Source organism: Hibiscus syriacus, unplaced genomic scaffold (genome assembly GCF_006381635.1).
Source record: "Hibiscus syriacus cultivar Baekdansim isolate YM2019G1 unplaced genomic scaffold, ASM638163v2 tig00110556_pilon, whole genome shotgun sequence".
Classification (NCBI taxonomy): Eukaryota; Viridiplantae; Streptophyta; class Magnoliopsida; order Malvales; family Malvaceae; genus Hibiscus; species Hibiscus syriacus.
Window position 1 is genome coordinate 3,431,743 of NW_024062779.1, and position 24,691 is coordinate 3,456,433.

The 24,691-nt window shown below is 35.8% G+C and overlaps 1 protein-coding gene, 1 non-coding gene and 1 pseudogene across 4 annotated transcripts; 2 read left to right on the forward strand and 1 right to left on the reverse strand.

Moving 5' to 3' along the window:
- Positions 1-1,144: 1,144 nt before the first annotated feature.
- On the forward strand, positions 1,145-18,821 carry LOC120131742 (annotated as a pseudogene).
- A 281-nt stretch (positions 18,822-19,102) lies between these two features.
- LOC120131905 lies at positions 19,103-19,244 on the reverse strand. The gene has a single exon (XR_005516958.1). It is a non-coding gene; the product is annotated as a small nucleolar RNA snoR135 (small nucleolar RNA).
- A 1,839-nt stretch (positions 19,245-21,083) lies between these two features.
- LOC120131741 (protein CHUP1, chloroplastic-like) lies at positions 21,084-24,318 on the forward strand. Of its 3 annotated transcripts, XM_039148667.1 has the most exons (6): positions 21,084-21,206; positions 21,578-21,819; positions 21,893-21,966; positions 22,624-23,331; positions 23,423-23,886; positions 23,917-24,318. In XM_039148667.1, exons 2-6 carry the CDS (start codon positions 21,669-21,671, stop codon positions 24,206-24,208), a joined length of 1,689 nt encoding a protein of 562 aa, XP_039004598.1. In that variant the 5' UTR covers positions 21,084-21,206; positions 21,578-21,668; the 3' UTR covers positions 24,209-24,318. The 3 variants fall into 3 exon arrangements, with proteins under 3 accessions (XP_039004598.1, XP_039004596.1, XP_039004597.1); XM_039148665.1 differs by having other exon boundaries at positions 23,423-24,318; XM_039148666.1 differs by lacking the exon at positions 21,084-21,206 and adding an exon at positions 21,302-21,428 and having other exon boundaries at positions 21,581-21,819; positions 23,423-24,318.
- Positions 24,319-24,691: the final 373 nt, after the last annotated feature.

Genomic DNA, 24,691 nt, shown 5'->3' on the forward strand with positions numbered 1-24,691 from the left:
TTCAAGGTTATAATGCCCTTCATATCTAGCTATGTAACCAAATCCAACCTCCATTAAATACGGTCAGACACGACTTGATATCTCTAACTTAGCATTACGAATAAATGGGTCTAATATACAATCATTCCCCTATTTAAATAAATAATATACAAATTAAAATATAAATAAATAAATAAAATATTCACAATAATTAACATAACACAATAATAAAACTAATACAAATTAAATAAATTGTTATTATATCGACAAAATGACTCGCGATATGATTTCTATCGAAACGCAACAATATGTCTTCCATTTTATAATTGCAAAACATAAAAAACATAAAAAAAATTAGAAAGTAAAATACATTAAAAAAACTATTTAATGATTATAATATAATAACAATAATTTTACCTTCTAAGAATAATAACAAAACCTACTTCAACTTTGTTATAATGAGTAATAAGAAGAGATTATATTCGTTTGTGTGTGATTTGAGGTTTGTATCAAAAAGTATTTATAGATGAGGGGGATGGGGTAATTAAGGCGGAAGGTTGGGAGTAATTTTAGAAGGCATAAATGATGATCTGCGCCTTTTTGTCACACTGTCATAAAGTGTTAAATCGGTAAAATTAGAACGATTGTGTGATTTTTTTTTTTTTGGGTAAAAACTCTGTTTTTCCTCCACACTGTTCTCGCATCACTTCTGTACTTACAACCAGAAAAGATTCTAAAGGTCGTATAGAGACACCCTCAGTGTTTTAATTCTCTCAGTAAACTAGATTCGAGCTTTGAAAAAGATTTCACTTTTTTTCTCTTTCTCTCAGTTTTATGATCATTACTTTCTCTTTTTGAAAGTTTTCTTCTCTCAATTTTATGATAATTACTTTATCTTTTTGAAAGTTTTCTTACTTGTTTTTTATTGCTAAAAAAACTCATCAGTGCTTTGACTTTTCTCTTTATAAAGATTTGCTAGCTAGCTAGTTGCTTGCTAATTCTCTCATGTTTTCTCGCTTTAGATTCTAGCGAAAGAGACAGAAAAAGAATGCAACTTCTATTGTTTTTCCCCCTTTTTAACTAACTCAATTTGATTTGTTCCTCTCCTTTGGTATATTTTTTTGTTGGTTCTATTTTTTCTCACCTTAGTTTCGATCTTTAAGAGATGGGCAAAGGTGCAAGGTGGCTGAAAGGGTTATTAGGCATGAAAAAGGAGAAGGAAAAGGATAGCAAAGATCAATATTCATTAAGTTCATCCGTTTTATACGATAAAAAAGAGAAGAAAATGTTGAGTTTTGTCAAGTCAAGCAAGGGTGTTGATGAGATTCCTCCTAGTCCAAGGAATGTTTCTATAAGTACATACGGTGGTGCTTGGCTGAGATCCTACGTTGTTGAATCTGAGAAAGACCAAAACAAGAATGCAATTGCGATGACAGCAACCACCGCAGCTGCAACTGATGCCGCCATAGCGACAACAAAGGCGACAATGTCGGTTGTGATGCTAACTAGTAACAGAAGAACCACTTCATTTGGCGGAGGGAGGGAAAGGTGGCGGCTATGAAAATTCAAACTATTTTTAGAGGCTATTTGGTAAGTGCCATTTTTTTGTAATTGGATTATACTTTCTTTTTCAAGTATATTTACCTTTTGGTCTGTGTTATGTAGTTGTTTGCTCCAAAATGTGTTTTGTAATCATAGAGAAAAATATAGATTCCAAATGGCAATAAAACAGAAGCGTTTTAGATTAAAAAATAGGTGTAGTATCTTTGCTCAATGTAACGACACTCGTGGTTAGAGATTCAAATAGCAGAACGAAAATGTTATAGTATCATCGTCCGAAATCGATATTAACGAATTTCATGGTGGGTGACAAATTTATGTCAATAGCGATCTATCGCGCCCGCAACTTAATGAGTAACGGTGAATTGCGTCGATAATGAGACGCTATTAACGATATTTCACCGTTACTGCCAAAAAAATTTTAAAAATAAGAAAACTCAAATTCATACCCGGAAAATCAAGAGAGAAATCATATCAATTATCAAGAGATCAAAATCAAGACTAACCAAAGAGGTATAGATAAAAACGAGAAGGAGACAAGCCAGCAAAACAAAGCTATTTTGGAGGGAAATCCTACGTCGGTTGAGCTTTACCGTGAAAAAGAGGAGTAACAGAACAAGCTTCCATTTAAGAGCCTTAAAGATTTGAGATTTGGGAGTTGAGAGATTCGGGATGAGATTTAAAACTTTGGAGATAATAAGAGAAGAAAAGCTTCCGGAGTTTTCCTTAATTCCAAAAGCCTTAAGGGTGCGTTTGGTTCGTGGAATGTAACATTACCTCCGGGAATAAGATTATCGGAATGTTACATTACCTTACACATTATTGAGAATGTTACATTATTGTGTTTGATTTGTTTGACAGAAGTGTATGATTACAGTGTTTGGTTAAATGAATAAAAGATTACTGGAATGCATATTTTACTAAATAGTCCTTATGATATTTTTTAACAAGTTGAATTCCAAATATTCAAATGAAAATATTTATATAAAAATTCATAGAAAATATATTATTGTATTATTTTCAATTTATATATTTTTATTAAATTTAAATTCATAAAATTTATATAATTTTTTACAAAATTTAAAAGATAAATGGGTAGATTAAAAGAGTAAATATACTATATATTCTTTTAATCTTAATTAATATTTAAAAATTTATGATAATAAATAAATAAAATTTCTGGTTGGGAATATATTTGAAATAAAGTTATGATAATAAATTTATGATAACACACTATAGCTTTTGAAATAAAAGTAAGAGTATTTTTGAAATAAATCTTTTGTTTTAAAGGCATTTTAATCCATGTTGAAGCGAAACAAAAAATACCTAAGCTCACCATGGGATTAACATTCCTGGTAAAATTTGAAAAAAATTACTGTTGGAAATGTCGAAACGATTTTTGTCCCGGGTGAGATTTTGGAAACCACACCAATTTTTAATTATTCTCTTTACGATTGAATTTTAATTAAAAACAATGTGATTTTAGAAAACCTCTCGTTTCGAAAATTTGGGAATTCATTCACGATAAAAATACGGGTTCGAAGAGTCGCCACCAATCTTTGATTAGGGTGTGATTGGACACCCAAAAATGTTTTGCCATTTTAAATAAAAATAATAATTTTAATTAAAACAACAAATTTAGGTCTGCATTACCAAAATTCGAGTTCGCGAGTCGGTTACGCGTGGGGAAGGATTAGCACCCCCACAGCGCCCTAAATCGGTACCTGTTGATTAATTAATGTCTTTGCAATGAAATTTACAAATTCGAGTTTAATTTGATTTATGATCCCCAACAAAACACCACATGAATTTTACAAAATTCAAAAGCACCCAAAATAGATTGAATTAAAATTACCAGGCCTTTAGAAAGATAAAGAATATTCGATTATTTACAAATATCGAGACCAGATCTTAGATAAGTTCTAACTATCTTTTCTCGATAAATTTAAATAGCCGAATATTTTTTTTCTTCCGTTCCCAAATTTTAAAAGCGATAAATTAATTTCTTAGGTGTCACTGATGGAATATACTTTTAATTTAAAATCATCAAAAGCGGATATCTAATCAGTTAAGACAACCCACTTAAAATAATTTTAAATTAAAAAGATATTACCTTTAATTAAATTATGTAAATACATTGAGTTTATGCACGTGAGGCTAACATGCAAATCATACTAAAATGATGTCATATAAAAATTAATTAAACCAATATTTTAAAATATCATGCAATGTGACATTTCCATAAAAATTATATACACATTTTATAACTAAAAATATATACTATATACATAATTATATTTAATGAACAAATATGACCTAAACAAAATAAACGAAAACATAATACAACAAATTATAAATTTCAGAAAATAAATATATTTATTAAAACGAGGACTAAATGATATCAAATAAAACTTTAATAACCTAATTATAAATAAAATACGAATTAAGGTAGAAATGCTAGTATTATACCATATTAAATACTAAGAACTGAAATGAAACTATTCCTATTGCAGGGGACTAAAAACAGAATAAATCCCAACATACTCATGACTAAAGTGCAACATGCAAAAATATGAAGGTCAAATATCTAAACAACAGAAAATAAACAAATCAACACTAGGACGAAAATTAAATGAACCATAAAATAAATAGACAGAATTAAAAACATGCAAACTTCGACCTAGGGACTAAAATGAAACATGCGAAAATTAACAGTTCAATGTATAAAGAACAGAAGTTAAATACAATACCACTTAGGACTAAAATTGAATACGCGTAAAATATGGAGACGAAATCAGAAACACAAAAACACCTATTTAAGGACTAAAATGTATTAAGCTGCAAATGAAAATGACTCATATGGAAAATGACCCAAGCGCAAAACATGAACCTTAAGGATTAAAATGGTAAAAACAGAAAATAAAAAGTTAAAATAAAATAACAGAAATTAAAGTGTGAAAATCAGGAAAGGTACAAAGATAACCGTCCGGATGTATTTTCTTTGATCTGCCGTCATCCACCGTCCGATTGTCTTGATTTTTCAATAGGTTGTTTTTGTTGGCATCGCACAACTTTTGACCGTTCGGAATATTGATCGCAGATTCCGATCACCGGCAAGAGGCTAAAAATCGTCCGGATTTATTTTCTCCGATCCGTCACCTTCCACCGTCCGATCGTCCTGATTTTTCAATATGTTGTTCGTGATGGCCTTCCGCAACTTTTGACCGTTCGGAATATTGATCAAATATTCCGATCACCGGCAAGAGGCTAAAAACCACCCGGATTTGTTTTCTCCGATCCGTCACCGTCCATCGTCTGATCGTCCTGATTTTTCAATATGTTGTTCGTGATGGCCTTCCGCAACTTTTGACCGTTCGGAATATTGATCGGAGATCCTGATCTCCGGCGAGAATCCGGCAGATTACGAGAAGTGTTGTTTTCTATTTTTTTTTCTCCTGCCTCTCACGTTTTGGCCTCCTCTCTGTCTGGTCTCTCCTCCCACGAGCCCCCTCTCCATCATAATTGCATCTTCATTTTATCATTGAATGTCATTTTGTCTTTTTCCCTTCTTTCTTCATTTGTTGCATCATTATGTAGGAATAGTGATGGTAGGTAATGGATTAGGTATTTTGCTTTTGACTTGGAAAATTGCTTAAACTTTCTGTGGATGAATGATTCTTTGACTTTGGTGGATTTGTTAAAGATTTCACGTGGGCAGCTCGGTTGTGGTGTTGTAACCGGGTCTGGATCCTGTAAAATATAATATGTAACATTAATAATAATAATAATATAATTTAAATATAATATTTATAACCCGGACAAAAACGGGTGTCTACAGCTGCTCCTCTTTGCCCATTCTTGTGTTAACAAGAATAGGACAAAGATAAAAAAAACAATGCGTTTTTGTCCAATTCCGCCTTCGTGCTTTGAAACTTGATGAGTGATATGTTCGCTCTTCTTTGAACAAATCTTCTGCCTACGAGTTCGCTCCCTCTTGCTTCAGAGAGTATGGAACTCGAACAATCTTCTGCCAATGGGTTCGCTCCCTCTTTCTTTAGGGAGTAGAAACTCAAACAATCTTCTACCTTCGGGTTCGCTCCCTATTTCTTTAGGGAGTATGGAACTCGGACATCTTCTTCAAATGGGTTCGCTCCCTCTTTCTCTAGGGAGTATAGAACTCGAACATCCCTTCAAATGGGTTCGCTCCCTCTTTCTCTAGGGAGTATAAAACTCGAACATCTTCAAACGGGTTCGCTCCCTCTTTCTCTAGGGAGTATGGAACTCGAACATCTTCTTCTTACGGGGTTCACTCCCTCTTTCTCTAGGGAGTATGGAACTCAGACATCTCTTCAAACGGGTTCGCTCCTTCTTTCTTTAAGGAGTATGGAACTCGGATATCTCTTCAAACGGGTTCGCTCATTCTTTCTTTAAAGAGTATGGAACTCGGATATCTTCACACGGGTTCGCTCCCTCTTTCTCTAGGAAGTATGAAACTCGAAAATCTTCTTCAAACGGGTTCGCTCCCTCTTTCTCTAGGGAGTATGGAACTCAAACATCTCTTCAAATGGGTTCGCTCCTTCTTTCTTTAAGGAGTATGGAACTCGGATATCTTCACACGGGTTCGCTCCCTCTTTCTCTTGGAAGTATGGAACTCGGAAATCTTCTTCAAACGGGTTCGATCCCTCTTTCTCTAGGGAGTATGGAACTCGGACATCTTCTTCAAACGGGTTCGCTCCTTCTTTCTTCAAGGAGTATGGAACTCATATATCTTCTTCAAACGGGTTCGCTCCCTCTTTCTCTAGGGAGTATAGAACTCGAACATCTTCAAACGGGTTCACTCTCTCTTTCTCTAGGGAGTATAGAACTCGAACATCTTCAAACGGGTTCGCTCCCTCTTTCTCTAGGGAGTATGGAACTCGAACATCTTCTTCTTACGGGGTTCACTCCCTCTTTCTCTAGGGAGTATGGAACTCAGACATCTCTTCAAACGGGTTCGCTCCTTCTTTCTTTAAGGAGTATGGAACTCGGATATCTCTTCAAATGGGTTCGCTTCTTCTTTCTTTAAGGAGTATGGAACTCGGATATCTTCACACGGGTTTGCTCCCTCTTTCTCTAGGAAGTATGGAACTCGAAAATCTTCTTCAAACGGGTTCGCTCCCTCTTTCTCTAGGGAGTATGGAACTCAAACATCTCTTCAAACGGGTTCGCTTCTTCTTTCTTTAAGGAGTATGGAACTCAGATATCTTCACACGGGTTCGCTCCCTCTTTCTCTAAGAAGTATGGAACTCGGAAATCTTCTTCAAACGGGTTCGCTCCCTCTTTCTCTAGGGAGTATGGAACTCGGACATCTTCTTCAAACGGGTTCGCTCCCTCTTTCTCTAGGGAGTATGGAACTCGGACATCTTCTTCAAACGGGTTCGTTCCCTCTTTCTCTAGGGAGTATAGAACTCGAACATCTTCTTCAAACGGGTTCGCTCCCTCTTTCTCTAGGGAGTATGGAAATCGTAAATCTTCTTCAAACGGGTTCGCTCCCTCTTTCTCTAGGGAGTATGGAACTCAGACATTTTCTTCAAACGGGTTCGCTTCCTCTTTCTCTAGGGAGTATAGAACTCGGACATCTTCTTCAAACTGGTTCGCTCCCTCTTTTTTTAAGGAGTATAAAACTCGTACCTCTTCTTCAAACGGGTTCGCTCCCTCTTTCTTCAGGGAGTATGAAACTCGAACAATCTTCAAACGGGTTCGCTCCCTCTTTCTCTAGGGAGTATGGAACTCGAAAATATTCTTTTGCTTCACTATTTTTTTGTGTGAAGGCTTTAGTTTGATTTGCTTCAAAGGTTGAACCTGAAAATCAAATATTATCAATCATTAATGTATGCTTGATGATTCGAAAAACATTATACTCAAAAATTTAGAATTTAAGAGAATCTTTTCGAATTCATTTCTCTGGTGAGAGCTTGTCTCGCCGCAATTAAATGCGAGAGTCTTCCTTGACTTGACTGCCATTTGAACCTCTCCCTTCCTGAGACCTTGAATCGGTTAATGACTCATCACGTGCGTTTCTTTTTAATCACTTGACCAGTTTATTTGTACCCGAAAACTTTTACTTTTTCTCCTACATCTGATGGTCTGATAGTTTGCTCCAACACTCTTATGAGAAGGCTTGAAATGGATTTCCTTCACGACTCTTTGATGAAGACACAAGATGGTTTACTTCATTATTCTTTGGTGCATGCTTAAGACGGTTTGCTTCACTACTCTTTAGTGAAGGCTTAAGATGGTCGCTTCACTATTATTTGGTGAAGACTTCAGATTGATCTACTTCACTCCTCTTCGGTGAAGGCTTAAGATTGACTTTGCTCCAATCTCATGTGTGCAAGTCTTTCTTCATACACGAAAATCTTCGTTTTTCTTCTACATCTGAGGGCCTTCACTTCAAAGCAATGCTTCTTCTGTGGATTAGACCTCTTTGTTCTTCAGGGTATGCCTCTTTAAATGTAACTCTTTACATTTGAGGTTTGAAATCTTCCTTTCAATCATCGGGATTTTAACATTCTGCATCTTCTCTTGAGATGGAAGATCTATCAAAATCATGTATTTATGTATGAAACATGAATGCAATTAGATGTACCAGTGTCATGCATTTCCTTTTATGCAAACGATGCTTTCATGAATGCATAAATGTTGAGTCCATCTTCTCTTGACTCCAGAGTGGTGAGCTCGATCTTCTTCCATTTGATCATCTTTTCCAGGGTTTGCTCTAGATACCCATGCAACATCTCATAATTTCCAACTGACATTCTTGAAGAGCCCTCTGATCTTCTTCTATCGCATTTGTCTTCTGTCTTCATTTTGAAGAAAGTGTTTTTTTCTCTCAAACTCTATAAAGATCCAAGGGAGATATGCATCTATTCTGATTTGACCCTTGAAACACGTCACAAGGAGGCTCTATCCCAATTTTTCATATCACCAAATCGTTTCTCATTTTAACCTTGGAGTTGCATAAGACAACCTTCATCCTGGGTAATGGAAACAACATATGATTGCAACACTGATTCATTACCATATTCACTGGTTCGTAAAACAATTGATCACACATTCATCTTTTCTGTGACTTCTGGCCATATCTTTCAACTGGAGAAGCTCTTTCCGTAGCACTCAGAGTTTTCTCATGATATTACAAGGATACCAAAACTCAGTGGAGATTAAAGTGGGATACCGGATCGCCCACATTAATGCAAATTAAATCACAAGAGTAAAGCAACTGATGATGGACCAAATGATCATGTACAGTAAACTCCACTGTCACTGTTTCATCATTTTCACTCTTCATACATTTTTATCCCATTGGAACTATTTGTCCATTTCAGTGATCATTCCACAAGTCTTCATAGGCTTCCAAATATGCCCCACATTAATACCTCTAGTTGAAACAGGCCTTCCCTAGTGTCACAATATTATCTTACACTGGTACGGGCCTTTAAAATGCCCCAACATCTCAAATTGTAAGGCTTGCTCTCAATGCCTTCTTGGTCTGAATCTTGTCATCTTCACACGATGTGGGTGCAGTCATGCCCCATCAGTGTCTTATACCGGTATGGGCCTTCAAAAAACCCCATCACCTCAAATTGTAAGGCTCATTCTTCATGCCTTTTTGGTTTAAATCTTGTTATCTCAACATGACGTGGGTTCAGTCGTGCCCCAATATTGTCTTATACTGGTACGGGCCTTTAAAATGCCCCATCACCTCAAATTCTAAGGCTCATTCTTCATGCCTCATTGGTCTGAATCTTGTCATCTCAACCTGATGTGGGTTCAGTCGTGCCCCAACATATCCTAACTTAAATGTTCTCATTCTAGTGTCACTACATGGTAGTGTTGTCATGTAGTTTGAGGGCTTTTCTTCATGCTACTTAAGAAGTGATCAACCCTTCTAACACAATGTCTTGCATTTTCAATCGGGTTGAGATGTGTGCCCCTTTCAAATATGGCGAGCATCTATTTCTTGATGGGTTACGGACGAAAACGTCACAAGGAAATATTACCATTTCTTCCTTCATCCATTCTGATCCTTTAGACCGTCTGCTTCAAGATCGCAGAATGCTTCATGTTCTGGCACCGCTTATTCTTTTTCTCCAACGGAGGCACAATGAGCCTCACCAACTTAAAAGGACCTTTCACATTTGAACTGTCCTGTTTGAAAATGTTTTTATCCCTTCTCTTATTTTTATGGAAATGTGAAAAATTTCTGAATAAATTTCAAAAATGATGTCATTTTCTTCAGACTCACAATCAAAACAAATTGTAAAACGAGAGTTCAATGAATATCAAATAAGTCAAATCTTCTTTTAATCCTTCAAAAATTATATACATTTGAAAAGTGCCAAGATCAATGCTGAGAAAAGGCTTAGGCTGACTTGGGAAGGTAATGTGTTTCAGTTTGGCTTCTTGCATCCTTGATTCTAGCATTTTATTGATCTGATGAAGTAACCATTTTGCTTCTCTTCTAGAAATGTTCACTGGTTCTCAGCTTTCGTGAGCGCTTTTGGACTGTGCAATGCTTCATCAAGATATGTATAAGATCACCCTTATGTACAGTGGTTGACGATCTTTATATTCGAGCAGCCTTCTCAGGTTTTCTACTCGAATTCTCCTTTGGATCCAAGACGTTATCTAAAATTTTACGTCTTGAACCCTCCTTTTATTCTTCTTCCTATCATGCATTAAAGATTTTTTTTTTAATATTTACAAATAAAATTAACCCTGAGGTACGGAATGAAATCTGAAGATAGCCTCTCCACTTAGAAATCCATGTATGATTAGAAGGGACTTTTCAGGCACGTAACGTAGGCTAGGGCTCATGGTTATGAAAGAAATGGATAAATAGGCTCAAAAAAGTGTTTAAGGGTGATCGAACCAAGGATCAATTTGTTTTTCTATCTTCAACCTTGCTCTGCCTGATTTGAATCTGTTCGCGTATCTTCTATTCTTCTTTTTTCCTTCAATGTTTCACGATAGACTTGATATGTTTGAACCGCTCGTCTTGAAGTTTTGGGTGAGTTTTCTTTCATTCTCTTTTTTTTTATTTTCATTTTTTCATTTACAATTTTTCTTTTTCTTTTTTTTATCTTTTCTTTTTCTCTTTTAACATTTCTCTTCTTTCTCTTCATGACGTCAACTCAATTTGATCTTAGAGCGCTTTGTATTTGCTCTGCCTCATGGTGTCATGACTTGCTTCTGTAGCGAAATCTGGACTGATAATCTTCACTCGTGCGAGCAGATGTTATTCACCTTTGCCCCTCAGTGTGGAGGGTGATCCTTGGTTTGGGTTGAATCCAAAGAAAAATACTATAGGCTCAAAAGGGGACAACAAGGTGTATATATATATATTTGAAGGGATAAATGAAACAAAGCCGTTCATCATCTCATACATGGAAGTCTTCGTAAAAGAGGTATCCCCAGGGGGACGTATATTCAGGATTAACTTTATTTACGTGAAAGCAATATAATGAATGCATGATAGAATTATTTCAATGGTTCCCTTTATTTCTTCTTCTTCTACGGTCCTAGCATGCCTTTGATATGTTAAGCTCCATCTTGTCTTTCTTGCAGGACAGGTCCTCGTCATGCCCCTGGGATTTATTGAGGTTGGGGAATTGATGTCAATGATTAGTCTCTGTGTTGTTTCGGGTAAGGAGTCCACCAATGGTTCTTTCGGATTTGGATGGGACATGAAAGGTCTAATCTTGCCTCTTTTCAAAAGCATATAATTAATGAAGTAGTAAAACAACCTTTAACTCAAAAAAAATTACAAGATCAAAACTTGATTCGTTGCTCATGACCTTTGGAAAACGACGTAAGTTCATTTAAAAATCCTTTCAAAAAGTTGAGAAAAACGAAAAAAAAACGTGTTCAAACAAGATGTTACAAATGACAAAAAGTTTCTTGATGAACAAAATGTTTTTTTTTTTGCATAATTAGGATGCCCCATTTATTCTTCCGATGCAGTGGTGTTTGATTCGATCGGGAGCTACGCATTGTGCTCTGTTGCCCCACTCGAGCTAGTAATCCATTGTTCCACCAATTCTTGTGTCAAAGTCTCATTTTCAACAAGCCTCTCTATCTCTTTAAACAACTTTCTACAATTCCTCGTAGCATGCCCCAATGCCCCTAAGTGGAAATCACAAACAATATCTGGATCGTAGTTGTGGGCAGAAGGGTTTGGTGGTATTTTTATTGGCCTTGGTGTGAGGTATTGACCTTTAACCAAATGGGATACATATCTGAGATAGACGTTTGGAACACTTTCAAAGTATTTTTCGATCGTGGGACCTTCTTTGGACGACTCGAGTAACCAGCTGCCCCTTTTCTCTTACGGTTGTGGGAGCTATAGACGTGACATTCATTCACCTCGTCAGCTCTTTGCTCTTCATTTCTTGAGATTTTGGAAGTGACTTTCAAGTTTCCTTTGCTGATTGCATATGATATTTCTTCTTCTAGCAAAGGAGGCTGAACTTGTACCGCCACTCCTCTCCATCTCAGGGCATATTCTTTAAAGCTCTCAGTAGCCTTCATTCTTATCTCTTGAAGGTGATGACGCTTTGGGGCTAAGCCTTTAAAATATCGATACTGCCCGAGAAAAGCATCAGCTAGATTGACCCATGTCTTGATCTGCTCTCTGTTCAAATGATTATACCACACTACCGATGGGCCAGCAAGACTATCATGGAAGTAATGAATCAATAGATTATCATCATCTAAGTACCCTTCCATCTTTCTACAAAACATTTTCAGATGAATTAGGGGGCAACTGGTGCCATCATATCTCTCAAAATTAGGCACCCTAAATTCATGCGGGATGACCAAATCAGGGACCAAAGTGAGTTCTCTGGCTTCTAACTCCTTGTGAGTGGCATTAACTACCTTCATATTTTTCACGGCTTCACTCAACCACTTGAATTCTCTTTCAAATTGCTCAAAATTGACGATGCTCTTCCCTTGGTTTGAGTTAGATACTCTGGGGCAAAGCATCATTCTTGATGCATTACTCTGATGAGACCGGTGTCCTTGATCAGCTATTTCCTCTCTACCAACAACATTGGTTGCCAGCACCTGAATCATTTGATTCGATGCACCTTGCAGAGACCCCGACGCTTGATTCCTCGTATCTTGTTGTAACTCGACCAACTGCTCTTGCAACTGATCTTGTGATTTCTCATTAGTTTGCTCATTTGCTTCCATTTGTTTGTTCATGATGATGAGGAACAATATGAATGAATGATCTTGTTATTACTTTCACATAGCCTCACATAAGTTACTTCCATGTATTCATAATTAATGCATATAAAATGCTTAAACAAATACATGCAATGCAAATGCAAATGCAAAAGGTGTTAATTCCAAAAGTGACCACTATAGAACAACATTTCATTTAGACAACAAGATTTCATTACACCATATAGCCAAAATACAATTGTGATTCTTCGTCTCTTCATTTCCTTGAGTCGTACTCTTCATGGAATCTGACATTGCTCCTCCAAAATTGTCAGCACATTTTATCGCCTTTGATGACGTCGGACGTCCTTAAATCCATCTTCACTTTTAATGCAAAATGGTCTTCATGTCTTTTTGAAGCGTCTTCTCGTCCTTGGTATTACTACATCTATCTCCCGAGGGAACATCTTTTGCCTTCACTCATTTGAAAAGAGTCTTCGATCGACTTCTAACTTTATTCACCGGATGTCTTTCTTTGCGGATCGGTCTTCAATCAGTTTCAGATTTCTTCATTCATCAGATGTCCATCTTCATGAATCGCTTGAATGTCTCTGGATCTCCCGATTTCGACTACATGGTTAAGAGTTTCTTGCCTCATTATGACCAGCCTTCTTATTAGTCAATCACTTGCAAATTAACACCTTTGAATGACATGAAGATGCAAATGCAATAAATCCAAAATAAAATAGACATAAAACAAAAAATGGGTTAGTACTCATAAGATAAACAACAAAATAGTAAGTACCGTAAATATCAAATAAAACCTACCCTCACATGCTAATTACCCAATCATGCTTAGTAGATCCTACCCAACATGATATCTACCCCCATGCATTGTTATTTACAAACAATCCTAACCGCATTATATCTAATTCACATGCTTGTTCGAGAAAATAAACCTAACAGCATGATTTCTAGTTCGCATACATTTATTCAAAAAGCGAAAATAAATGACTCGAAAGCTTTCCCTTGTGTACACTCCTCACGGGAATCCTAAGGTTTGGGTCAGGCTCGACCTTAGTTCCAACTCTATGTTCATTACATGCTGGGTTCGGTTCTAAAGCATTAGGTTCTCGAATTGTCCTTGTCGGTGCCCCCTTGGGCTACCGAACCCTCAATCTTGGCCCATCACAGGCTTTAGGGATCGAGTTCAATTTCGAGGGAACACACCTCCTTATGTCCATGCGGAGGTGAATACCATCACGAGGACCATAAGGCGTGAGCTCCAGAAGTGATCCACTATCCCATGCGGAGGTGAAAACCACACGAGGGAGTAATCTCTCACTCCTACTTAAATAGGATAGAGCGGGGTTTTAGCTCATGTTATGCAAATGCAACTGTGCAGTGTGTGAGGAAAAGCGAAAATAAAACAACACAATTACAAAACACTCCAAAATCAATCCTCTTTAAACACATAATTAATCTGAAACAAATAGCAAACAGATCAGTACAACTATTTATTTGCTAATCAAATTCCGAACAAACATATACTGAAACCAAACAAGGGATCAAAAACCAAATTAAAACGAATTTCCAACTTTCAATTGCAAAGACAATCAATTAATCGACTATAGGCCTGACTCTCTAAAAAAAGTCCTCAGCAAAGTCGCCAAGTTGTCGAAACGATTTTTGTCCCGGGTGAGATTTTGGAAACCACACCAATTTTTAATTATTCTCTTTACGATTGAATTTTAATTAAAAATAATGTGATTTTAGAAAACCTCTCGTTTCGAAAATTTGGGAATTCATTCACGATAAAAATACGGGTTCGAAGAGTCGCCACCAATCTTTGATTAGGGTGTGATTGGACACCCAAAAATGTTTTGCCATTTTAAATAAAAAAAATAATTTTAATTAAAACAACAAATTTAGGTCTGCATTACCAAAATTCGAGTTCGCGAGTCGGTTACGCGTGGGGAAGGATTAGCACCCCCACAGCGCCCTAAATCGGTACCTGTTGATTAATTAATGTCTTTGCAATGAAATTTACAAATTCGAGTTTAATTTGATTTATGATCCCCGACAAAACACCACATGAATTTTACAAAATTCAAAAGCACCCAAAATAGATTGAATTAAAATTACCAGGCCTTTAGAAAGATAAAGAATATTCGATTATTTACAAATATCGAGACCAGATCTTAGATAAGTTCTAACTATCTTTTCTCGATAAATTTAAATAGCCGAATATTTTTTTCTTCCGTTCCCAAATTTTAAAAGCGATAAATTAATTTCTTAGGTGTCACTGATGGAATATACTTTTAATTTAAAATCATCAAAAGCGGATATCTAATCAGTTAAGACAACCCACTTAAAATAATTTTAAATTTAAAAGATATTACCTTTAATTAAATTATGTAAATACATTGAGTTTATGCACGTGAGGCTAACATGCAAATCATACTAAAATGATGTCATATAAAAATTAATTAAACCAATATTTTAAAATATCATGCAATGTGACATTTCCATAAAAATTATATACATTTTATAACTAAAAATATATACTATATACATAGTTATATTTAATGAACAAATATGACCTAAACAAAACAAACGAAAACATAATACAACAAATTATAAATTTCAGAAAATAAATATATTTATTAAAACGAGGACTAAATGATATCAAATAAAACTTTAATAACCTAATTATAAATAAAATACGAATTAAGGTAGAAATGCTAGTATTATACCATATTAAATACTAAGAACTGAAATGAAACTATTCCTATTGCAGGGGACTAAAAACAGAATAAATCCCAACACACTCATGACTAAAGTGCAACATGCAAAAATATGAAGGTCAAATATCTAAACAACAGAAAATAAACAAATCAACACTAGGACGAAAATTAAATGAACCATAAAATAAATAGACAGAATTAAAAACATGCAAACTTCGACCTAGGGACTAAAATGAAACATGCGAAAATTAACAGTTCAATGTATAAAGAACAGAAGTTAAATACAATACCACTCAGGACTAAAATTGAATACGCGTAAAATATGGAGACGAAATCAGAAACACAAAAACACCTATTTAAGGACTAAAATGTATTAAGCTGCAAATGAAAATGACTCATATGGAAAATGACCCAAGCGCAAAACATGAACCTTAAGGATTAAAATGGTAAAAACAGAAATAAAAGTTAAAATAAAATAACAGAAATTAAAGTGTGAAAATCAGGAAAGGTACAAAGATAACCGTCCGGATGTATTTTCTTTGATCTGCCGTCTTCCACCGTCCGATTGTCCTGATTTTTCAATAGGTTGTTTTTGTTGGCATCGCACAACTTTTGACCGTTCGGAATATTGATCGCAGATTCCGATCACCGGCAAGAGGCTAAAAATCGTCCGGATTTATTTTCTCCAATCCGTCACCGTCCACCGTCCGATCGTCCTGATTTTTCAATATGTTGTTCGTGATGGCCTTCCGCAACTTTTGACCGTTCGGAATATTGATCAAATATTCCGATCACCGGCAAGAGGCTAAAAACCACCCGGATTTGTTTTCTCCGATCCGTCACCGTCCATCGTCTGATCGTCCTGATTTTTCTATATGTTGTTCGTGATGGCCTTCCGCAACTTTTGACCGTTCGGAATATTGATCGGAGATCCTAATCTCCGGCGAGAATCCAGCAGATTACGAGAAGTGTTGTTTTCTATTTTTTTTTCTCCTGCCTCTCACGTTTTGGCCCCTCTCTGTCTGGTCTCTCCTCCCACGAGCCCCCTCTCCATCATAATTGCATCTTCATTTTATCATTGAATGTCATTTTGTCTTTTTCCCTTATTTCTTCATTTGTTGCATCATTATGTAGGAATAGTGATGGTAGGTAATGGATTAGGTATTTTGCTTTTGACTTGGAAAATTGCTTAAACTTTCTGTGGATGAATGATTCTTTGACTTTGGTGGATTTGTTGCAGATTTCACGTGGGCAGCTCGGTTGTGGTGTTGTAACCGGGTCTGGATCCTGTAAAATATAATATGTAACATTAATAATAATAATAATATAATTTAAATATAATATTTATAACCCGGACAAAAATGGGTGTCTACAGGAAATATGTTATTACTCCCCTATTGGAAATTTTGCCCATCCAAACGTGGTTATCTTAGGTAGAAAAAAAATATTCCTACCAATAATACTGAAATTCATGATCCAAATACCCCCTAAAATTATTTTGCCTGTCCTACTCTCGCCCCTCCTATTCTAATTTTTTAATTTTTAAAATAAATTTTAAAATATACTTTTAAATGGGGTAGTTTATTTGTCTTCTCTCCCTCCATCTTTTAAAACTTATAATTTAATCTCATCTTTTAAAATTTAAATTTAATATTTAGTTTAGAATGTAAACTTTAGTTTTTATTTAATTTAGTCATAATTTCAGTAATCTAAATTTTTATAATTTAAATTTTATACTTTTATTTTAATTCTATTTAATTTAATAATCTTATCTTATCATCGGATTTTTAAAGTCTTCTATTTGATTAAACTATATTATATATATATATATATATATATATGTCTTTTTCGCTTATAAAATATTCTAAAAATCATTAAAAATATAAAATATTCTAAAAATCATTAAAATGACTCTTTATAATTATAATTATAGTTATAGTTATTATGTTTCAGGATAAGTTGTGCGAAATTTAAAAAATTCACGATCGCGATGACACCTGAAATAATCACGATGATATCCGTTATGTTCGTAATTACGATAAACGCGACCCGTGAACACTATTTAAATATCTGCTCGTGCTGCTTCTGTTTGACTAAAGGCCAAAATTCTCATTCCTCCTGGTAGTTGGTAGACCCCAGATGAAGTGTGGTCTACAAATCAATTGGGTTGGAGTTTTTTTGCTTTTGGTCTGCACATTTTGAAATTTGAATTCAAACATCTTGGACCGGATATCATCATTTATATGTTCAACCAAGCATTGAAGTTGGTAACTTTGGTTGAAATCTAATTTGGGTTTTGTTCTTTCAGTCTCGGAAAGCACTTAGAGCTTTGAAAGGGCTGGTTCGACTACAAGCTCTGGTTAGAGGCTATCTTGTAAGAAAGAGGGCTATTGCAACTCTGCACAGTATGCATGCTCTTCTAAGAGCACAAACATCAGTTCGTTCTTAGCGGATTCGTCGCTCCTTCAACAAGGAGAATTCGTATTGTCTCGAAAATAGGAACCGGAAATCCTTTGTAAGCACCATTTGTCGATCTGTTTTCGTCAGTCGATATTTGCTTATATTGATGTTCTTTTTTCGTTTTCAGGAACGATTTGATGATCCAAGAAGAGAAATTCACAGCAATAGACTGTTTGCATCAATGGAAACCAATGCATATACTGACAGCCCCAAAATCGTCGAAGTCGTTAAATTGAAGACAAGATCAAGGCCACGTAGGTTCAACCTCAATGCATTATCAGAATGTGGGGATGAATTGCCATACCAGACAATATCATCGCCTCTTCCATGTCCTGTTCGAGCATCCGCACCCAATCACAAAAATGTTCATGGTTTCGAATGGTGTTTCGCTGACAAGGAATGTAAGTTTTCTACTGCCCAGACCACTCCTCGTTTCGGTAATACCAACTGGATGTTCAACGCCCCTACTACACCATTGAGTGTGTGCGGGGACAGATATTTTAGACGACCTTATTCGAACCTCACGAACTATATGGCAAACAAACAATCGTTCAAGGCCAAGTTAAGATCCCACAGTGTCCCAAAGCAAAGACCGGAGCCAGGGGCGAAGAATAGACTTTCCCTCGGTGAAATAATGGCAGCGAGGAACAGCATGAGTGAAGCTCGAATGAACAAGTCTTGTTTTCAAGTTGATGAATCTTTGGAATTTTGACAGAGAAATCTCAAGTTTCTTGTCTTATTAATTTGTTTACCGTTTGAATTATTAGGAGAATTCGAAGTTGGACAACAGTCGAGTGTTGTTCACTTTGTTACAAACAAAGCCATAGATAGCACGGAGTGCTTGTGTAAATTCTTCCTACGAATGTTTTTGTTTTCCACTTAAGACATCGCTTGCTGCATTCGTTTTATGTGATCGTGTCATATAAAACATTAAACCAGGCTCACTTCAAGCATTTCACATAGGTTTTTCACAAGATTTCACCGTATCAGAATGTGGGGAACCATGTTTAACCGGAGCTCATAATATATTCATCACTCTAACAAAATTCATTATTAACTAAATAAATTTAGATGCAAATCACAATGACAATAACCGGAAGGCATTTATAACATGATAAAATAATATTTTGGAGAGAGATAATTTGGAATATGGGGAAGATGATTGTCCAAAAGAATCAAATATAGATATGAAGCACAACTGTCCACCTTCACCAAATCAATTTTGAAGGAAACTAACAGAGTGCACTGGAAAGTTTGCACAACCTCGATACACACTATTCCTGCTCCGCTCAAACCCCATGCATGCATGAATGGAAATACTTTCTCAGTAACATAGAATTCGATGAGGAAAACTGTATGACAGAGAGAAGGTAGCAAAGGTTAATTCACACCGCGGCTTGCTCTAGGTTTCCTGCTTCTGTATGTGTATTTATAGGAGACGAGTTTGGGTTTTAGTTTGTCAACCTTTATTTTAAATTATCGTTACGCCCTTTGCCCCGCGCCCTAAGCCAGTTCCCTTCCCCTTTTATCATAGTGTTACATTTTCAACTATCTTCTTATTAAAAAGAATTAGATCTAAATTTATGCACATGTGGAGTGAGTAGATTTATTTGGTTGTAAAGCTGTTCATCTTTTTCTCTTATATTCCATTAGATCATAAGTTCTAGATTCACTAAGAACAATTTCCTTATTTTTTTTCTTGGAGTTCTTTTTTTCTCTCCTCTAAATAAGATTAGGATTAAATTTAAAATTTATCAAAAAATTACACGTGTAGATTATATTATCAAATTCGAGTAACTAGGAAAAAAATAAAATTCTTGTAACCATTGAGATCACTCAAAATTTTATTGTATTATATTTTTTATTTTGAATATAAATATAACTAAAATTATATTGAGGGTAGATTCTACTGTAGTTGCCATGCTTTACGGTCACATCACGTGTTCCACCTATGGCAATTAGCCTATTCTATGATCTCCATTACCTAATTGTCAAACTTGAGCAACCATTCAAATTGGTTATGCGAATCAAGCATGGGAAAAAAGGTGAAAATGAAAGTTGTCGAGTTTTATAGATCGCAGTCCCCTACAACCAATTCATGCTAACAAAGAAAATAAAGTCCCTCACTTTCATTATATCTGCTATTAAGCCCATCAAGAAATGAAACGAAGCACATTCTTTCCTTATATTGTTAGATTTTGAAAAATAATTAAAAAAATAATAATTGAATTATATGTAAACCCGACCCAAGAAGCTCATAGTGGGCCACCTCCAAATTTATTATTCCAAATTCTTGATGTCGAACTAATTACTATTTAGGGGTATTTGGACCAAGGAATGTAGGATTTCCATAGGAATGAAATCCACATTCTCATGTTTGGTTGGTCGGGAATCTCATTCCCGGTAATGTTTTATTACTAATAGTAGATTTTTTTGAGTATATTACCGGGAATGTCATTACCTCCCCTTCCTTAAATATTGTTGGATTACAGGCGTTTTGGACTAAAATGCCCTTAATTTTTCCCCAAAAATATCATTTTTTTGTTATTGAATAATAAAAATTATACGAAGGTTAAATTAAATTTTAGATTTACAAAAAAGTCTAAAATTAAAATTTCATATGAAGTTCTGGGGTTAAAATAAAATTTTACCCTTTCATTAAACCTTTTTACATTTTTAATTTTATAAAAAAATATATAAATTTTATGAATTTAATTTTTTTAAAGAAAATATATAAATATTTTTCAACTTGTTAAAAAAATAAATATATAATAAGGATAATTTGGTCAAATATACATTCTAATAATCTTTTATTCTTTTAATCAAACACAGTAATCTTACATTCATACTAAACCAACCAAACATAAAATACAACATTGTCAGTAATCTTATTCCCTTGTAATCTTATATTCTCACTGATAATCTTATATTCTCACTGATAATCTTATATTCCGTGAACCAAACATACCCTTAAAAGAAAACTGGGGACGTCTGTCTATTTAATTTCCAAGTGCAGCATCTACATGGAATCAACTTGGCCAAGAATCCATCCTTTTAAACATCCACAATTAACCAACAAAAAGCCAACTCTCTTTTTCCATCTTTCAGCTTACTTTTTCGTTCGAACATGTAATAAAGACAGAAACCAAGTCCGACACGACCATTATTATTTTTTTCTTAGAAGATCGTAGTTCATGTGCAACTTCGTTAGCATGGTCTGTATTACTTTATTACAGACACCCAAATCACACGTGTTGATTCTGAGTGAGTTTATTTCTTTATGCGTCTGTGGATCATTCTGTAGACTTTAACAGTAAAGTCGTTTCAAAATGGGGTTCTCCTAATTGCTTAATCCCTACGTTCTTTGTTCCTTGTCTGTTATTCTAAGATGGGTTGAACGACTGCTCTGGGTTTTTTCCTTTTGAGCTTTTACTATCTGCCGGGGTCTAATATTAGCATGTTTGAATTATGGTAATCAGCCTTTTTTATTTTCTTCTTTCTTTAGTTGTCAATCTTTCTACTTCCAAACGTTTTTTTTGGGTAGATTTTTATATAAACCGGATCATCTGAGTTTTTTAATTGCCTTACTTTATAATCACTAACTTGTTTTCTTCACCATGTAGATGGAAGGTGATGATGGAGAGGACTTTATAATCTCGCTTTACTTGAATTATTGAATAATATTATTGGAATTTGGTGTCGCTTGTAGCGATGTCAAGAGAAAAGCGAGATTTGAGGCCTCTTTTACTTAAATTTGCGGTTGCTGTTGCCATCTCTTCCGCTGGATTTATTTATTCTCGACGTAGAACCCGAAAGACCAAACCGTATTTGCCTCTTCCGCCTCCATCACGGCGTGTTTCAGGTTTGCGGTTTTCTTTTTGGGCTTCGCCTGATTTAATTGCATTGCCTACTTTCTAATTGTTTTGATTGTACAGATTATTGCAGTGAGTCTGATGATTGTGGCAACGACGATGTTTCGGACTTAAGGACGGCACCGGCTTCTGATCCTGTAAGTTTCCTTGGATAATAAAGTATAAAACATTCAGTACGCTTGTGCTGTTCAAATTTTATAATTGTATTTCACAGTATGAGTATATGTTCCCATGGATCGAAAAACTGTAAAGCGAAAATCTGCCGATCTTATTGAGAAAGAAAGAGCCATGAATATTTGGAATACTTTTCAACTATATCCAGCTAAAGCATATGATGAAGCCTGCTCTGTTTGATTGTAAGACATGGTCTCCTAAATCATCTGCTTATTATCCTTCTGAATGAGCCGTTGAGCCACTTACAAACTACATGCCCTTGGCCTAGATACTCCTAGGGAAATTTCTTGCATAAGTTTAAGTAAATATTATGGTGGTTCCGTTGCCTCAGAATGACTACCATCACCGTTAAAAGCTCTATTTGCAACCGATCTACACGGAAATTTCTTTCTAGTAATGACATGTTTAATCCTGCAATCCTTTTCCACATGGATGAATTGCTTACTGCACCGGTGAATAACATAGTACAAAGGATCTTTACGCCTTTATTTTAATTCTCACTATTTACCTTCCGGTTAAATAGCAATTGTGAAGCATTGTTCGAATGACTCGGCGCCGAGTACGTGTCACCTGATAAAAGTTTCTACGTCGAATATGACATTTTGGTTTCCTTCTGTCAGGAAGAAATATCCGCACAACGTGCTAGTGTTGAGAATGCTTCTGTTGTTCTGCCCCCAGGCAGTAGACAGGGCGGATATGTGTTTCTCTTTCCGGAGTTCAATGATCTTGTCAAGGAATTTGACACTTCAAGAACGTTTAGAACCGCTAAAAAGGATGATCATGAGCAAGAGATCAAGCACCTTAGAAATATGATAAGAACGCTTCGGGAGAGGGAGAGGAATCTCGAGGTCCAGCTGCTGGAATATTATGGCCTTAAAGAACAAGAAGCAGTTGTTCTGGAGCTTGAAAACCAACTGAAGATAAATAACATGGAGGCTAAGCTTTTCACTCTCAAGATTGCATCCTTACAGTCGGAAAATCAAAGATTAGAGAACCAAGTTGCCGATCATGCAAAAGTCGTAGCCGAGCTTGAGGCTGCTAAATCGAGAATTAAGGTGCTTAAGAAGAAACTTCGGCATGAGGCTGAGCAGAACAGAGAGCAGATTCGAAGCGTTCAAAAGAGGGTTGCCAGCTTAAAGGAGCAAGAACTCAAGGCTCCTGCAGATAATCTTCATATCGAATCAAAGTTAGAAAGGCTAAAGGTTTTGGAAGGTGAGGCAGAAGAGTTGAGGAAATCTAACACGAAATTTCAGATTGAAAATTCAGAACTGGCTCGGAAGTTGGAGTCGACCCAAATCCATGCAAATTCTGTTTTGGAGGATCCTGAGGTAGACGGTTCATATATGTTGAATCCTCTCCCTTTACATTGATATTACTAATTTTGTTCTTGGCTTTTTACACCCGGTGATTTGATTACAGTCAGAAGCAATAAACAAAACACGAGAGCGTCTAAGGCAAGAAAATGAAGATTTGAAGAAGCAGATTGATCAGCTCCACGAAGACAGATGTGCTGATGCCGAAGAACTGGTATATCTCCGGTGGGTAAATGCTTGCTTGCGGTACGAACTGAGGAATTTTCCATCCATCCCTGGTAAAACAATTGCTAGAGACCTAAGCAAAAGCCCAAATCCGGAGTCGGAGAAGAAAGCCAAGAAGCTAATACTTGAATACGCACGAGCTGAAGGAATGGGGGATAGAGGGATGGACAGCACGGATTTTGATTGTGATCATTGTTCTTGCTCGCAGGCCTTCTATGGCACCGAAAACGGCGAAGCAGTCGATTCTACAATCGGGAACTCATCTGCTATGGAAATCCCGACTTCAAGAAAAAACAAGTTCTTTAAGAAACTTAGGCGGTTAATACTGGGAAAAGACGTTAGTACATCATCAAGAAAAAGCGATAACATGGAAGATGCCGATTCTCTGACTTGGAGTTCCGGTAGAGGGAATGATTTAGTAAACAGGCTACGGAGCAATAATGATAGGTTTACAACTCCATCTCAGACTTCACCTGCGACCACATTGGATGTTGATAAAGTGAAGGACATTGATAAACTCCGAAGGAACAGCGACTGCGGTTCGTATCGACATAAAGGATTCAGTTCTGGCTGGGATGAGTCCCCTCTCAAACCTCAACTCAATCATGGTTCTTATTCCCATCGGAGATCGGACGTTACGAAGTTTGCAGAGGCTTTAAAACTATGAGAAACAGAGAGAAGACAAATTCATAAGAGAGCAGCAAGCATCATGTAATTTTTAGTTTGACACAATAGCTTCTTATTGACTTTAAATTCTACGAATAAAACTTTTGTCCACGCTCAGTTTCTGTCCAAATCTTTGAACTTAATTGAATAACCCAACATTTGATTAGGTCTACATTAGCAGTTAATATAATAATATATAGTATCTAAAAGCAATGAATTAGCGTAGATATTCGCTTACACATAATAAGAGCAATGAATTTTATACATAGGATTAACTTAAAACTTCTTTTTTAAGATTAAGACTTCCTTTTCTATCCCAATTCTCAACAGCAGTGGGGTTAAAGAAAATCAACACAAAAAAATCAGATCAGCCATAATGTTAAAAAGTGAAGCGGCGCATTTAACATTTCCCTTGGAATTAATAATATTAGAAGATACAACAGGACACATAAAATAATTGGATGTTTTATATAATTATTTAAAT